This window comes from Botryllus schlosseri, chromosome 12, assembly GCF_051294905.1.
Source record: "Botryllus schlosseri isolate E-star chromosome 12, Bs_hap1, whole genome shotgun sequence".
In the NCBI taxonomy this organism is placed as follows: Eukaryota; Metazoa; Chordata; class Ascidiacea; order Stolidobranchia; family Styelidae; genus Botryllus; species Botryllus schlosseri.
Genome location: NC_137247.1, coordinates 2,285,186 through 2,303,786, shown reverse-complemented (window position 1 = coordinate 2,303,786; position 18,601 = coordinate 2,285,186). Strand labels below are relative to the sequence as shown.

The window sequence follows — 18,601 nt, the reverse complement described above, 5'->3', positions numbered from 1 at the left end:
ATTGAACTTTTCGAGATTTCGCCGAAGAAAAATCAGCGATAATATCTATAAAATCGAGCTTTTGAACGTAGTCTCTCTATAGAAAGAATAGAATTGATAGAGCTGATAGCCGATCATGATTCAGGGTTGGTAGAACGTAAATACGACATTGTCATGTTGAGCTTTGAGAAGCTCCTCTCACTGTTCACAAAGTAAACATCAATGCTAGATAAAGTTTCAGATGCAAGCACAAATATGATGTCGAATCAAGTAGGTGTGGTGTGGTTTAGTTAACCACTGTAAAACATCACTTGCGGTCACGCGCAACATATCGAAAACGGCCATTCCAGTCAGGATAGTAACAAATTAGCTTGTGAATAGCCATCTCTCCATGTTGTGTCCACTGCGCAGCCTCATTTCCCCGCCCCTTGCAGCATGCCGCCCCTGGCGCAGAGCCTGAACCGCCGACTGGATGCTACGCCACTGGTAGCTCTTCTTATACTATTGTTTGAAAGAAGTAATCGGACATGCGCACGTAGACGGCGTGCGATTTATTATCACCCATAATTCGAATAACGTATTACATACTTTATATTGGTCTTGTATCCCACAGCATATCTTATTATTATTATTAGTATGGTTAAAAGTTATAGTGGCGCTTATCTCCCGTAAGGGTCTGGTGCGCCACGGTCTGTAATTATCTTCTGCTATAAGTTACTTTGAAATGTAATCCATCCTCGGCGACATACGGATCAAAAATTTAGGGATTCTACGAGGCGAAATCACGAATTCAGCCACAGGGGTTAACAGCTCGGCTGTACCAAGAGGTTAAGCGGTGAATGGGATGTCATGATTAGGACAGGACTAAATGAGAAAGGACCGTTGAAAATAATATCTTGCACAGCTCAAGAGAAAATGGTCGACGGTTTCGGAGATATTGCAATGAAGACAGAGCGGAGTATCTGAACATTCTATTCTAAACGAATGAGCATTGAGCCTACAGTGACCGGAGCGCAGACGGAACATGATGACGTCAAATTGCCGATATACCTGCATTGACGCACTACGTCTATTCTAAATGATGTATGTTCGGGACATACCGGATGTCATATGGTCGTGTTCACAGCGAACATTTTACTTAGGTTTGTGTTCACACCATCAATGAACTTCTAGGACAGTGTTTCGAAACCTTTTTCCTAATGCGGACACCTAAATCTTTTCGGGAGGCCGCGTGGACGCGCTAACCCCGAAATGTGAAAGCTGATGTCTAAAACAGTCATCAACTCCGCGCAATGTCCTAATCTTGTCGTAATATTGTTGTCATGTGGTCTAGTCGTTGGCTAAAAATGTACCTTATGACTAAAAATTAATCACCACTTTCGACTGTGAACAGTGGGAGCTGGAAATAATGAAAAATAAGTTCAAAAGCCCAATATAGTTTTTTAGTTGTAGTTTCAACATAGGCCTGTCATGTATCGTTTAGAACAGGCACGGGCAACATACGGCCCGCAGAGAGTTTCTACCCTGAAAGTCCAATTCTATTCTGATAGTATTGACAGATTTTATGCGTCACAGAATGACTCCAAGTTTGCCAACCAGAGAAAGATGGGCATGAAACTACTTGCTTTGTTCGGTGTACAATTGTACATGCATTTCCGTCCATGAGCAGTAACGAGGCAAGGATGCGTTCTAACGTAGCTGATGTTCACGTGCAGTCTTTACCAAGGGTCTCTACATACGACATTCGGTCAGAGTTCAAAGAGCTTGTTGACAACTGTGACCGACGACAGATGTCTGGTTGGCTTCAACAGCTACCGTTAATAAATTCATCAACTACTGCCTTCGTTTCAATGCTTTAAACTTAAAGTTTACATTAAATAAGATTTACTCCTTGTATACGTGGATAAATACTCGGTTAATGTTTATATTCTGTAATCCGGACCGCCAAGTGCTTCATTTTCCCTTATCCGGCCTGCCGACCGGAGAAATTGCGCGCCCCTGCTTAAAAACAAGGCCTCGGACCCAAGTGCTTCATGGACGCCATTTTGAGAACCACTGCTCAAGGGGTTCGCAATATCACTAACATTGCGACCATCATCTGTTATCCCTCATTGCATATCATGTGTTTGTATATCTATCAACGTTTGTGTTCATCCTTAACATCCCGTGACTTCAAGTCTTGAGGAAGAGGAATAGACGACATCATAAACATTCCATGCGATTGGTGGAAAATATTATCTACGAATACACCCCTAAATCATGACGGTTCCATATTATATATTTATCGAATATCCGCCCAAGACACACAATGTACATGCTATTCACAAGACACCTTGCGGTGTAACCACACTTCGAAACGTGCTATACTGGAGATAATCGAACCTGTGTCCCTAAACTTCTCCGGCTTCCCCGCATATGGCAGGCCTAGCAGACTCGGACAACTAGATAATCCTCTAGTTTTCCACTTCCACAATTTAGAGCGATTACCAGTGATTAATATTCTAATATGATTTGTCCAATATTTCTATGCTCTAATTTTAATTCTAATAAAATTTCGAGTTTTTTGCCAGTGCTACAAGAGCTCTATGTTTGTACTCTGTACAGCACGAAACGAGTCAAAGTTGGTGTGCAGATATGTGCCATTCTTATGAAAATGATATTTGTTGTATTTCTTCCAATTTCCAAGTTTTTACAAATTCAGTAATTCTAATTCGAATGTAATATCGAAAAGCTGAAAGTGAAAATACCTCATTTGTCCAACTCTGCGTAATAGTATTTCGAGACGTTTAGGCCTACCGATGACTATCATTGTCATTAGTTGTTAGCTATATCTAGTAGCAGTAACTTTGACAGGCCTCAAATAGGTATAGACATCCATATAAGATTTCGAAACGTTCGGTATTCGCAAGAAAACGCGTTTATTGCCACTTAAGGAAATCGAAAAGGCAACGTCATAGCTGCGGCATTCTCGACATCTATTATAGAGTATACGAATCACATAATATTCAACACAGTGCATGTTACATGCAGACTCATGCGTAAGGCAAATCACACTTTTGTATGAAATGATAAAGTTGAATCAATCAATGCCAGCAAACGTGGTAAGTCCCCATCTCCAAGGGTACGTGTTCGCGAATCCACGGCTCGTAATAATGCGTGTTCATATAAACACCCGGTGTCGCCATCGCCCCGCATTGGACAGCCCCAAAAGATAAAGTGCCAGCGAGATACCAACCGCACGATGAACATCTTTGGCAAGCAACTGGACCCCCGCTGTCACCCTGAAAGACAAGCAAGAAAAATTACCCTCTCTCTCATGGCCTTCATCATGGATAATTAGAACGGCAAGTTTTTGCAACTTTTGCAACTCTTTTACAGCTTCCGCCAGCTTCATAAATACTCGGAAGTTATGTAGTATGGTGTTTTAAGCTGTCTGAAGGATTCTTATATTGCAACTTTTTGCAACTTTTCTACATTTTTTCATGCAACGTTTTGTAACTTTTTCTATATTTCATCAACTTTTTGCAACGTTTTCCGATTTTACATGCAACTAACTTTTTAGTGGAAATATTTGGCATTATATGTAAATAGATCACTTGATCATTTCACAATTCACAGTCGTTTAAATTTGAGGTCCTTTCTGATTTGACGTTCATTCAGGCTGAACCGCTGAAAATTATATTTTTACTGGGTCAATTTTTTCAGGCTATTGATTTTGTGGAAGTGGCCAACACTGAGTTTTGCTGCAGTGCCTTGGATACGGATCGATTCGAGTATCTCATACCCTACTAATTTCGAGGAATTTTTCATAAATGCAACTTTTTGGTGTAACTTTTGGAAAATAAATGCAACTTTCAACGGATTTGACTGCAAAAGAAAAACTTGCCCTGGTAATTGGTGTCAGAATACTGGTCCTTTTATCGGATTTTTTGTCACCGCGAGTACAGCACAGAATAACATCTGTAGCGGAATAGGTGTTTAAGATGTATTCGGAACCCCCATAATATCGTAATAAGCAGAGGTTGTCAAAGTAGTCATCGTCGCTACTCAAGTAGAAGTAGAAGTAACGCCGGAATCTCTACTCAAGTAGAAGTAGGAGTGGTGGTTCACAAGTAAGTAAGTAAGTAGGTAGGTATTCTACGCTTATTTGTGCCTACAAAACTGAAAACTGTCAAGTAGACGTAGAAGTAGTCTAAAATCATGTCTACTTGAAAAGTAACGTGAGTAGGAAAAATCTACTTCAAGTACTTCGTTACTGACCACCTCTGGTAATAAGTGATACTGAAATAATCGACCCGGAGCCAATACTCGATTGAGAATAAGTCGGGTACGTGATTTCGCGCAGCACAAGTATCGAGGGGATATAATACAAAACGAATATACTTTACTTACATTACACGAGTCCTTTCCTCCCGATAGTTGACCGATGCACAAATGCGACTTCTTGTCCATTCTCGTCCAAATGTTATCTGGGATGTTTTTGTATCCTTGCACGCAGGCATCGTACGGCAACAATCGCAGCGGGACTTGTCTTAGTCTGTCCGAGAAGCTTTTGCGGTCGAACCATTTTGCTAAATAAAGCACGCATCGTTGAGATGAACCCATATACTCCCATCAGAACATTCGCGCACCTTAATTTCAGCCGATTCTATCATAACGATAGATACCACCAGTCATTTCGTAATCATTGAAGGTCCATCTAGTTATAGTAACTATTTGCTAACGTCACAACATTAATTATTTGCTGTGTGGTTAGGGCATGGGGGAGCACCTCTACTTAACGACTTCTTCCTCACAGTTTTCAGTTTTTCTGGCAACACTAAAACGCAGGGATGTACATCACTATGCCCAAAGTATATAGGCGGCTAAAGTATAGCCAGCGATAATACAATGGTTGATGTACAAGTAAGAGTAAATTCCACTCGATAGCATACCTATCCAATCTACATGTAGCGAATTCTATACATTTCAAAAGTACCTGGGGTAGAAGTAGAAAAAATAGGGTGTAAAGTAATCAATTCAGCAGTTGTGAATAATATATTTGTTTGACGCTAGGACACTATAATTCTAGCAGTTAATCGGAGTTGGCTAGACATTTGATCTAGTGAGATGTATCTCCGCGACAAACGCAAAATTACCAATGACACTCCCCCTCGAAAATATATTCAGTAACCGTGATAAAGGAGCTATATCAAGCGGTAATTTACATGGTCATTCACACCAGGCCTATACTTCTTATGATTTCTGATCTGCAGACGTGAAGTACTGCCACTTTCACCGCTACGCTCATAAGAAATGGCATTATATTCTATATTGCACTCACTTCTGCCCCATCCCATGACGATACACGTTTCGTCCTGCTGCATGATTTGTCCGCTTGGCAAGCAAATTGGTTTGATGTCATCGGTAAAAACCGCGTCCTTATGCAACTGTGCAGAAGCGTGTATGTGAAAAGGTAACAGAAACAGTACATCGCATGCATGAGTGAATAAATTGCTGATTCGAGGTTACAGCCACGCGGCAACTCCCTGTCAGCCAAAACATTGTACTGCTCTGCAGTCTGCTCAGTGCTCATGCTTTCTTGGTGAATGGGCGTTTTAGGTCATTTAGTACAATGTTGGTGCCTTCGATTGACATTATTGACACATAACATCTTCTATTGTTTAGTATGGTAGGACTGGTCTACAAATACCATAGAAATTTGCTTCATAGCGGAAAAGTTGTGTTTTCTCAACTGTAATTCACTCCTTTTGGAATAGAAATACTTACCGTATAGTTTCCTGCAATGATGCCATTATATTATTGTATAAAGGACGCTGATAAAGAATGAATTTGTGAAATTAGTTTCGCTAGTTCTACTAGAAATACGCCACTTAGCTATCAACAGAAAATGTGGCTTTGTTCACGAAAATTTGGTATATTGTTGACGTCAGTCCAACATTTTGACATCGGTCTGGCTCTAGATTTGAGTGTATAAATGCGATTGCATTAGCGACGAGTGAAACAGCCTCGGCAGTTGATAAAACGCGTTGGCGAATAGTCTTCGTATTTATTGAAGAATGAAACTGCAGATATACCTTTACTAGATAAATGTCGTTTTTCGGGAATTGGTAATCTTTATGTGGAGTTCCTTTTTCTATTTCAAAACGTTGGTGACTTTGCGCTGGACTCTTGATCGTCACAGAACCGAGTAAAACGTAAAACTCTTTAGGGTTTCTGAACAGAAACAAAGTAAGGCATAGCCGGCAATTCGGATACAATGTAGCCTACGTCTGTCGTTACGAGAAGTAGTCGAACATGTAATGGGAGACGTTATAGCTTCAGGAATAGGGAGAGTATCATTATAGACCAGTGGTTCTCAACCGGGGGTCCGCGAAGCAATTTTAGGGGGTCCACGAGACCTCTAAATTTTTAAAATGGCTGATAACGTAATTTTTATTTTATTTATTAATTTGAGAAAGCATGAGGAAGTTTCGCACCACAACGGCTAAAACCTCATGACTCATATCATCATAATAAACGTTTGACATGAACTATCGTAGTGTGGAAATTCATTTTCATTGCAAATTTTCCAATAACTTGCCGATACAAATATATTTCTGTTTAGAGACGTTTTGTTGACAAAATAAAAATATGGAGATAGTAAGGTCAATCAGGGGGACTTCGTTATGTCTTCTCGATTTGAAGTTGTCAGTCTCATCAAATTAGTGAACAATCGTTTGAAATAAAAATTTCCGAAGTATTTCCCTAATTTGTACCAATGCAGGGATTAAAATCTCGCCACGAAATCCATTTTATCCTGCGATAGACATAACCACTATTTGAACAGCTTCTTGGAGGTACAGAACTTCAATATACAATTGAATAGTATATTCATATTGAAATGATCCCGAATATTGTCGGCTGACAGTCGTCATAAATCGGACGATGCTGCTTTTGAAGCTCGACTATCAGATTTGGCGCATTCTTATTGCGGATGTCCTATCTACAAAGCTGTTTTTTGATGAACAAGGAGTGTTTCGTTGCTATCAAAGCATTGCGCTCCAACCTTGAAATTTATATCACCAGTTATATTGGTATGCAGCCTTGTCTTGTTAATGTTCAATTGTTCATGGCCGAAAATGTTTGCTCGTAAATATATTGTAAAGCCGAACAGAACAAGTCGTTTCATTACAGTCTTTCTCAGGTTGGAAAACATGGTTCCATTATTTGGCGCATAAAAGGTGTCAATACTATTAGATTAGGCTTTCACTTTGACGGTAGGAACTCTCTGCGGACCGATCAAAATGTCGTTGCGGGCGGGATCCGACCCGCGGTCCGTATGTTGCCCGTCCCTGCGCTAAATGCTGGACGTTATATGTTCATAAAATATATGTTTTTTTTTCATTTTGGTGCCATAAATGTTGCGATCACACCAAAAGTATCGTCGGAAGCGTTATGCATTAATACTGCATTAGCCTCCATCTCTGTATTTGCGGAAATGGTTTTCGGCCCTCCTCATTAATATCAAAACGAGGACGCAGATTTTCAAGACACGACCATGTAGCCTACTTCAAGAAATACAGCAGCAAAATTAGCTTTGAAATAATAAAAGTCTACCAATTTCTACATAAATAGTACGATGTTACTTTCAAGAAAAGTCATGATTTTGTCGTTTATCACAAGCCTACAGTTCATATTTGCACAAGACAGATGAAGGTTGCACCATAATAGAGCTAAAATTGAACTAAAACTTGAGGGGGTCCGCGACGGTCCGCGACGGTCAAAAGGGGTCCGCGAAGCCAAAAAGGTTGAGAACCACTGTTATAGGCCATTGGTTCTTAACCAGAGGTCATACTTTAAGACAATATGTGTGTTGATCACGACTTCACAGATATGCCATTTCCACTAACATTCATATCTGTGTACTGCATATTCCGCATGCTCCGATACGACTAAAGAGGTATCAAGGCTTCTGCAATGGAAAATATTATCGAAAGTATAATGTTCGTGGATAAATAACTATTTGTAGCAAGAAGCTTATAATTCCAGTACCGGTACTCAAAATATCATCTTTTCCTACTCGACTGGAATCACTAGATTTTATGCTTGATTCAGATATTAGTACTCGAACCCTTGTGCCCAACCATAACTAGTACTATACGGTAATCGGTTTATAACTTGCATCCTTATTTGGTCTTATTTTCAGCGCTCACTGAGGTGGAGTGGAGAATAAAATAAAAAAAATGAATTTTAAAAAGTTGTTTTGATATATGGCCCCAAACATCAAATAAAATTCTTTTATCATAATTTTGGATTGGTCCGCTCTCAATTTCACCAAACGAGCCGGAAATAGCTAATTTTGCCATGTTTCGTTAACCGCTTGCACTAGATTGCTAATTTCGGGCTTAACAGCTGCAGAAGTAATATCGCATTTCCATCGAACATTGTCTTCAATATGACCAGAAAAAAGTGACAAGCGAATTTTTGATTTTTAGGCCGTCAGTAAAGGTGTCGATTGGTATTACCAAGTTTGCCGTCACAATTTTAGGCATTAATCCATGCTACAGCAGAAAGTTGTTCGGCAGACCTACCAGTTGACTTTTATATCATCCTATGACTATCAATAACTCTTTTTATGTTGCATCGTCCAATATATTATCAGTAAGCTTTGTTGATGTTGCATTATCACAAACCTTTAGCTCATGAGCTTGGTGGGCAAGAAAATATCTTTCTGTTCAACTCTACAAGGAATAGATTGTTCAAAACAATACAATGTTTCCCCTAAGCGTGCGCGGCCGCGTACTGCTGACAAAGTCGCCACGCACAGAAAAACCTGTGCCGCGCATAAGGAAGCCGAAGTGATGACCTTTTTTAGTCGTCGTTATGCACTGCTGTCCAAGGGGGGACCATGCAGTGAGTTGGTGAGAGCGCGCTGACTCGTGAAAAATTAGAGGTAGCATTGGTTGAAAAGTGAATTAGTTACAGGATCTCAAAATGTAATATACCTTTCAGGTATATAACTTTATGTTGATTTATTGCAGCCTTAGTTTATCTTATAACATGTGCATGTAATTGATTTGGCTAACATTATGTTATCAAGAAAAAGATCAAAGTCTGCTGATGGTTCAAAAAAGACAAGTGATTGAGCGTATGCTCAACTTTAATCACTTCAGAAAGTCGGAAAAAGCGCGAATAGTTGCAAAGGAGCTATATGATCGATGGTATTGGTGCAATGTATATTCTATTCACGAGTGGAGCATTGCACAAAAAGTCAATCAACTGATGTTAAAATTTAGTGGTTTGTCTCGCTATCCTAAAAAATCGAAAACATCAGATCATTACAAAGAAATGGAATCCTCTTTTCTGCAAGATGTTGATAAACCTTTTGACATCTTTTGCTGCAATGACAAGCAAAGAAAGAAAATTGAAATTCAATATGGCTTAACGATGGCGTCAGACGATTATGCATTCTATGAGGATCAAAAAGCAGAACGCCAGCGAAAGCGTTTAGAAGTTGTGCCTCTTTCCTCGGATGATGAAAGATTTCGAAGGCGGTCAAGATCAATCCAACAAGGTGCTGTACCTCACTCTGCTGACAACACTTTTATTCAGCAATTCAATTTTAATTCCTCTGATTCAGAGTCCATGCAATTGCAATCAACATCTTCTAGTAATAATTCAACTTTTATGGAAGAATCTCAACCGTCAAACCTGAACCGTGTAAAGTGGACCAACTTGGCATGGGTTTGTGAAAGGTATAATCCATCGACCCGTACAGGAGCTGCTCTTGCAACTTGTTTATTGCAAGATGTCGGAATGATCAACAACAAAAAAATGACTCGTTTGTTGTAGATCGCATGAAATTACGAAGACAGAGAGAGAGAGAGAGAGAGAACGGTGCAGAAAAGGAACACCAGAAAGTTGTTCGGTTCAAAAGAGTCCCTGATCCTCAAGTGCCTTGTGGAAGACTTAAGCACAGATCAAATGTGTGCATGGAAAATGTTCACAGCTGTTTTAATTGTTCGAGTTGAACCAGACCTACGGACCTTCAATAGTTAGAGGTTGGGCCGATCGCTCATTCAAGATGGATGACTTCGGCATGTCGTGAGTGATATACTGAAGTCAGCTCTAAATTTTTCTGTTTTCAGTGTGCAATTGTTATTCTTGTGTGGTCAATTAAAAAGTCTATTGGTCCAAGGTCCAAGTCTGTTGACAGTCCCTGTATAAAATGAATCGATATCGCGAGGTCGGTTCACTGATGCTTGCTGTCGTACAAGATGCAGTTCAATCAATACTTTTAAAGTAGGGCTAGTTCTAATTGATGAGGTGTGTTTGACAGTCATAAGATCAGTCATTAGACGCTTTCGACATCACACTTACTGTACCAGTGATTAATTCTACTACAAAATATCAGTAATCTTAGTTCAACTTTTTTCTGTTCATTTTGAAGACGAAGTTCCATGGAAGTGAGACAGAAACATGTTACTTGCGTATCATTTAAGCCGAAAACTTGCTTTTGAGTGTATGTGGCTGTCTACATATCGCAAAATTAAGGTTATCATGTTTGTCAAATCCGAAAAAAATTCTGAAAGCTCTAGTACCGTAGAAGAAAACTGGTGATTTTGGAAAATTTTCAACCAAGAGTATTGTGTTGATTAAAAAAGAGGTCATCATTGAAACGTTTTTTTTTCCATCTCTGCTATTTTTCGTTGATTGTCTTTCCAATTCTGGAATTCGCTGCATCGGAGTCCAGTTATTGAGTGTATTTTAACACTTTTTCGATAAAAGAGGACAAATTCCCAGAAAAGAGGAAATTTAGACGTCCTCCTACGACGCCTTCAATTTATTGAAAAGAGAGGACAGATCCTCTTTAAAGAAAACATCTGGTAACCCTAACACAATGAGCTATTTTTGGCTCGTTCGATTAATTTGCAAGGCCACTAGAGGGTGCACGAACCCAAAATCACGATGGGAGTAAATTATTATTATTTGTCGTTCCGCACTAGCGCTCATCATAATGCCACAACCGAAAGTGACGACATTTTGTCAGTCAACAGACGGCTTTTCAGTCAAAAACTAATGCGGGAGGCCAGAATTCGTAGCCTACTGTGTGGAAGTGATGACCGTATTTTAGTCATATCAGTCTCACAAATATCATGCTAGAGGGGAACGCTGAACCACGCACCCGATATCGAACGCGACGACCACGGACGCACTGTGTCCCGCACGTGTATCGTGTAGGCCTATATATAGATCTGAATAATGCTCCACTTACTCGAATTCGAAACAATGCGCCGCCGTGACCACGTATCTCTTGTGTATCAGACTTCCACCGCAGTGTATGACATGGGAAGTTCTATTCACAATAGCAGCCTGGAAGAAGAAGCGAATCAAATTACGATTTACTTCACCTCAACGCCTGTCACCACGAATACGATTAAAGTATAATTATTTAAGGCAGTGTACCTTAGTTTGTTAGTTGATCTAAATTAGAAGTGCCCGTGAAAATGAGGTATATCAGTCATTTCCAATGGAACGGGAGGAACTGTTTTTATCATGATGAGTGCAGATCACTTTTTTATCGCGGAGATCGTGATTACTTTCTTTCAATCGACAGGCTGATTTTTCTGAAAATGCTACAGCAGAACTTTATAGTGCAGTGTTTCTTGAAGATTTTAGCGCTCGTAACCCGTGAGCTGTCATGAAATGTTTCTCGTACCCCCTATCCAGGATCAAAACAACACTTCGTAAAGCCCCCCCAATGGCTGGTCTTGCACCCCTTTTGGGTTTTCAACACAACTTATGTCGACTTCAGTGACTGGAGATAATAATATCGAAGGTTTCGCGGATATATGTGATTTAGGTCCAATTTAAAACCTTCGGTGCATCGAAAATTCACAGGTCTTTGCGTGTTCTGTGCGGACATTACCGCCAGCGCTAAAATTTCGGAGTGTGATAGTCCCGCCCAGCAGGTTTCAAACCCCTGGATCAAAGCACCTCAACGTTCTCAGGGCACCATTCTCTCATAATTGAGAAAAAGTAATGGACAGTGGTTCCCAACGTGGGCGATATCCCGCTTACTCCAGTGACAAAAAATGGGGCGAAAATAACAAAGGCGGCGATTGAGATGCGAAAACGTACGGAGGGGCGGAAATAATAGAACGTCTAATGAGATATATTTAATTAACCGGCTACCAGACACTACTTATTCCGTAACTGCCGCGAAACCTGACTAAAAAAGGCCAACTCAACGCGAAGTATTCTTGGAAACCAGTTATAGAAGTATCAACCTGAAAATATGACGATTTTTTAGTCGATTCACCAGCGATCACAGTTACTCGTTTGTATGTCATCTTTTTCGGATCCGAAATATGAAGGGCAAAAATCTGTGTCGACCTTGGTAACGGGGCATTGAGTCTACAAAGGTTGGCAACGACTGGTCTAGACTCATTTATGTAAGTTATATTGTAATGTCTTTTAATTATAATCCTACTATTAATTTGTCGGAGGGAATGGCAAAGCCGATTCTGAAGTAAGAGTGGGGGGTGTTGGTCGAAGAAAACTTTCGAGTTGAAGAAATCTGGCCACCTACCACTTTATGTTAATTTGCAATAATATACCATTAAATTGCGCAAAGTGCGCGCTGCTATCTCGTGCCCCATACTTTGGTGTTTCGTAGCCCCAAGGGGTCCGTGTACCCCTGTTTAATAACAACTGGTCTAGTACGTAATAAGCCAAGCTCGGTGTACAGACATTTTCTATTCTCATACTTATGAGATGAACTCTAAGTTGATATGAACTGAATTTGATTTTTGTCGCTTGTTTCTACTTTGTAGTTTAATTCAATTTCCAAGTATTTTTTTCGAATTCAGTCTTTCTAATTCTAGTCTAATCAGGGTTATTTTGACTCAAGTCATGACTCGACTCGAGTCCGACTCGATTCACGATTTTCTGATGACTCGACTTGACTCGAGTCATTTTCTCAAAGTGCGGAAATGACTCGACTCGACTCGACTCGAGTGAATCTGTGTATTGACTCGACTTGGACTCGAGTCATTTCGCATGACTCGAACCAAGTCATATGACTCGAGACTCAGAGGGGCAAGACCGACATTTCGTTGTAATTTCGAAGAAAAGTAAAGTAACCACGCTCTTGGGATTTCGTCTATTGGTACTGGTTCTTGAAAATGCGACCAGAAACTGCTAAAAGTAAGGAAAATTAGTATATTATCAATTCGAACCATTCGATATCACCAAACAGAGCTATAAAAGGTGGGTTTAACAGAAATTTTACTGGAAACTGGGCAGTCAACACAATGACTTGGACTCTGACTCGAGTCATAATACCATGACTTGGACTCGACCCTCTGCTCGATGACTTGGACTCGGACTTAACTCGGTGGTGAAGTGAAAATGACTCGACTTGACTTGAGTCAAAACTACAAAAGTGAGATAGACTTGTGACTCGTAGCCATGTGACTTGGTTACAACCCTGAGTCTAATTTAGAAAATTTGAAGTTGAACATTCGATAGTTGTATTACTCTTGTTGTAATATTTAGAATTGACCAAAATGACATGGTGAATTCTAACATCGATCACGCACCGCCCACGGCCACTGTCCTGGCATTGCTTTTATTCCCCCGACAACACGTCTTCCGCTAGCCGAGTCTTCTCCGCAGGTTTCGGACTGGATTTTACAGCACGAAGACGAGTCGTTGTACCGGAACCGGTATCCTTGAGGGCATTTGCTGCCTACTGGAAAATAATCCGGATTGTCAGTTAGTTACTGAATGGTGTGAATGATCGCTCCATTCAATTTGTGAATAAAGCAACGTTTATGGTCGGTTGCATAGATCGCGATATTCGTATCCGCGATCAACGGCATCGAGTCATCGCGCCTCACTGATGCACGTTCGTTGACACATAAGACGTCAGTTAGTCCGTGGTTTTATCAGCTGCTGGCCGATATCGGACGGGCTCTAGTTACAATAGTAGCCTATACGGCAGGGACAGGCAACATACGATCCGCCACCTGATTTTGAGCAGCCCGCAGTGAGTTTCCGGTCGTACATGATAATGTGACCTACGGCCACAGTCTGCGGCAATCTACTACTACTTGCTTGATGCTTATTACGGCAAATTATAGTGACTAGGATATTCTTTAGCGTGCGTGTGTGAGTATGAGTAACGTGAGAGATTGGAGCTTACACGTAAGTTCGTCGACACGATAAGGCTTGAATTACCGGCATTCACGCATGTACTCAACCCTAATGAATTGATGTCCTGGTAAATTTGAAAAAAATCCCAACCCCTCTTTCGTATACAATACATTATAACAGGGGCGCGCAACATACGGCCCGCGGTCACAGTCTACTGCAATTCTCCACTAGTTGCTCACTACGTCAAACTATTGAAACGGTGGGTTATTCTTTCTTTCGGACACAAATAATAGTGATTTTTAGTTTTTCTTCAGCTCTATGTTTTCTTTGTGTGCGACATGCAGGCACACTCAGCCACAGTTCAAAGAACTTGTTCACAACTTTGATTGACCAGGCTGTCTGATTGACTTCAATAGCTATTGGAATACGTTAATAAATTCATTGAATACTGTTTTGGTCTATATGCTTCAAACTTACAGTTTATATTAAATACGATTAATCCTCGTATAGGGGAGATAAATACACGTCTAATGTATCGATTCAGGAATCCGGCCCACCAAGTACTTTTTCCCCCCATAACCGGCCCGCCAACCGGAGAAGTTGTCAGCCCCTGTTATATACGGCGTACAGGTCGGAGATTACGATTGGCTGTGCAATATTGTGTCGTTAACGAATATCAGAATTAGTCAGTCGAAGTATACCTAGGCAGCGTCGATACTCAACGGTGGATAAAACGTCATGAAGTTCACAGTGATTTACAAGACGTGACAAAGCTACTTCAAGTGAAATTACAAAATTGAAGGTACGAAAAGTAGCCTACTCAGGAAAGCAGTTTCGAAAAGTGGATTTGAACCAGGGTTCGCAGACTTCTGATAGTTAGGCCAAATCATACACAAGGCTGCTTTCGAAACTGCAAGAGGAATCCTCCCGAGCGATGAAAAATGAGTAGGCTAATGACGGTACAAATAGGTAAAATCTTCGAAAATATACTCAGCATGCTGCGCAGTCACTAACGCAAAATAATTGATGGCAATGCATATGAGTCAAATTTTTGAAACTCTAGTAAATCAGCAAGCCGCTGCCGGTGTGATCTTTGAAGCAGAGCTGATTAACGAATAAAGAGCCGTGGTTTCATGATGATTACTTTTACTAGTATTCTCACTTTTCTATGGTCGCTGGCACGCCCACTCTTCCGCAGCTACTTTCAGACGCTTGTATAGGCAAATGTTAACGACTTTGCTGTGAGCTCCTTGCCGCCTGATTGACGTTTTTATCAATAGCCTATAGAATGAGATTTGAATACTCATAATTTTTGAGATTTTCCAAATTTTGGACAACTCTAATATTCAGTTACCGCAAAAGTGTGGATATGTCGCTCAGTCGTTTTGAAAGCTTCCCTCATAACAGCGACACAAACATATCCAAAAACTGCATTCTACTTCATAAAATCCAAAGTCTGAAAAGCCCAGAAAGCTGTAACAGTGGAAGTCGTTTGAAAACAACTGTATGAGCAAGTAGCAAAAGTAGCCTATAGGCAAAACACACTTACTCAAGTACGCCGATAAGGTATAACTGCTTCTTTACTGAGAACGATGAGCTGTGGCCGCCTCTGGTGGATAGGCCTATGCAGTAAACCGACGTACATAGTTAAGTTGAGTCAGGAATTAAACTCACGCGGTGGGCAGGCTTTCGTGTTGCAGTCTTGGTAAGTGTAAGGGCATTTATCGAAGCTATTATCCGGGCATGGGTCCATTTTGTATTGTGTCCCACCGCCACAGGTCTTGGAACACGGCTGCCAAATACCCCAACCTGTAAGGGTGTGTGATTTGTTAAACGCGGCGACAATTCGATATCGAACAGGGAAACATGCACACCGAACTTGTACACTTGTTTCCTATAGTACAGAGGTTCCCAAGTGGGGATAATTTCCCCAGTAGAGGGGATTCGGATTTTTAAGGCGGAATTTGGGTTAAGGAGTCTAAAGAAAGGAAAAATAGTACCAAGCTTTTCCAGCTAGCAAACTATTTCGTTACAAATGTGTAGGCCTACTTCCTTTTGTCTACTTTCTAGCTAGAAGTATGTTTACATGTTAATTTATATCTTCCGCTTCAGAGGTGTCTTGCAAAAGTATTGAATCAAAGCGGCCGTGTTACAAGTCGGTAGAACAGGACTAAAGAATATCTGTCGGAAGTGTAAATGAACATAGTAGAATGAATAATACCATGGAACATGAATATCTAAACGACAACAACAATAACAAGTATACGTTCCTTTCCACTGAAGCAGTAAGATTATCTAACTTTCTTAGACACACCCATTTTATGGTGGTGAAAAATTTCGCGCCCCCTCATCGTCATATTACAAAATGAAACAAGAATGCAAGCAATCCAAACGGAAAGTTGGATGCATGAAAGGTTATGACTGTTGATGAGAGAATTCTCAAATATGAAATTTGGATTACATACAGGATAATAACTATGAATTGTATGTAAATCACGCAGAGCGCGGAATTTTTTGAAGTCTACCGCAGCTTCACGCCCTCTTTCAGATGCTTTCAAGCCCCCCCCCAAGGGTGATGCTCCCCAACTTTGATAACCACTGCATTAATAAGTTAATATATCAACGGGCTTGTAGTCTCGATACTTCTCCAGCGTTGAAGCCCTGAAACCTCGATTGGTCGTATCAAAGCATTCAAAACACGTATAGTACCAAGTTACGTAAGTTAAATAAATGATATGTATGTGAAGTCGTGGACAACCCACAGCATTAGTTTGCTGTAGAACTTGCCTTATTTTCTTTGGGGTTTTCCCAGCCGTACGAATACCTACATCCATCATAAAGTATATGGGGTACATTGCCCGAACTTTATACAGTTCATTATAGTAGAGTACATTACACGGCCACGAATTGAATCTAATGATACATACCAGAAACGCATGGGCGAGTATTGCACGGCCGAAAAACTTCACTGCAAATGCTACCGCCCCAATAGCACACTTTACGTGTCATCCTGCCCCCTCCGCATGTTTTGCTGCACTGCGACCAATCTGAAAACATAGCTCTCAATCATTTCGACCAAGCCTGAAGTGAAGCTTTGATCTTGTATCATCCATAAGATATACTAGAATGAACTGTCTCTTTTGTCAAAAGAATGGCGCACTTTCACAACTTTTCAAAACTGATCCATCGTAAATATTGTAAGACTTACCTGTGTAATACTTATTCGAACTACCCTTTACAGGTCAAAATTTGCTTAGTCTGAAGTAAATATATTGAACTCGAGTATTATACTGAAAAATATGGCAGTCATAAACAGGACCACCAGAATGCGACAAGTAGACACGCTCTACTCCACAACAAGCAAGAGCATAGAGACTTCGCTATAATAGAACTACCATATGTCCATTTTTGGAGGATTTGTCCTCTTTCCTCAAGAAGGGTGAATGGTCCTCCGAGGACGCCCAAATATCATCTTTATCTTATTTCGAGTTAGTTGCTTATTACTTAAACAAAACTTTTAGGCGAGGCGTTTTTATTTCCAAAGGCTTACTGCGGCCAGCATGATTGTTAAATAGGTTTCAAGAATCTTGACCGTTGTATATAATTTCAATGATATTTCATTGCTAATTCACGATGGTGTGGCGATACACGACTATCAGTGAGCGGTGATCTTAATTTGCGGGTATACAACTATACCATATAATAATCGCCGGCTATTTCAGCTGAGACATAAAATCCAATAATTAAATTATCCAAATCAAAACCTGGCGACTTACTTTGTGCGTACGCTAAAGATACTAAAAGCAATCCCGTCATAAGGAACTTCGATTCCATGTCGCTGATGTTTATACAACTGCGAACGCGACTTCTCTATACCGAGCTGCACTCGACGAAGGTTATATCTTAGAGGCAGGGGATTTCCGTAGATAGTTTCTGTTTTGGAGGTTTCAAAGCTTACGGCATTTGGAGTTTTAGGTAGGAGAATTAAGTTTCACCTAAACGACTCGAGGTCCTTTCTGATTAGGACATACCGGGTTTTGACAACTATTTCGCATCGGTTCAGCATTTATATAATGGTCGCTATGCACTAAGGGTTTTCAAAAATAACCTTTTTCTTCAAATTTTAGTGACTATTTGATAAAATTGTTAGGTTAGATAAAAAGCGCTTCACATCAAATTTGGTTCAATTACAGCGCGTTGAAGCGAAGCTATAAGAGTTGAAAAACATTTCAATTTAATAACATATTTTTTCTTTAGATTTTCCTATCAATCCCATGAAGTTCTCAAGTTGTCCAAATATCGATGGAAAATAAATTGGGCTCAATTCAAACGTGTAGCGAGGTTATTGCAGTGTTGGGATGACTCGAGTCATGACTTGACTCGAGTCAACATTTTCGTATGACTTGACTTGACTCGAGTCACTTCGAAAAAAGGACTTGAATTGACTTGACTCGGTGCTTGAAAAATGTAGATTGACTCG

The 18,601-nt window shown here is 40.4% G+C and overlaps 1 protein-coding gene across 2 annotated transcripts; it reads right to left on the bottom strand.

The window, feature by feature from the left end:
• Positions 1-2,858: 2,858 nt before the first annotated feature.
• Positions 2,859-18,145, bottom strand: LOC145451551 (glandular kallikrein-12, submandibular/renal-like). 2 transcript variants are annotated; one of them, XM_080329763.1, is made up of 9 exons: positions 17,898-18,145; positions 17,049-17,168; positions 15,796-15,930; positions 13,566-13,717; positions 11,237-11,334; positions 6,057-6,195; positions 5,303-5,408; positions 4,372-4,550; positions 2,859-3,260 (listed from the first exon to the last, which is right to left on the bottom strand). In XM_080329763.1, the coding sequence occupies exons 1-9, from the start codon at positions 17,953-17,955 to the stop codon at positions 3,063-3,065; spliced, it is 1,185 nt and encodes a 394-aa protein (XP_080185889.1). In that variant the 5' UTR covers positions 17,956-18,145; the 3' UTR covers positions 2,859-3,062. The 2 variants fall into 2 exon arrangements, with proteins under 2 accessions (XP_080185889.1, XP_080185890.1); XM_080329764.1 differs by lacking the exon at positions 17,898-18,145 and adding an exon at positions 17,330-17,479.
• Between the last annotated feature and the right edge of the window lie 456 nt (positions 18,146-18,601).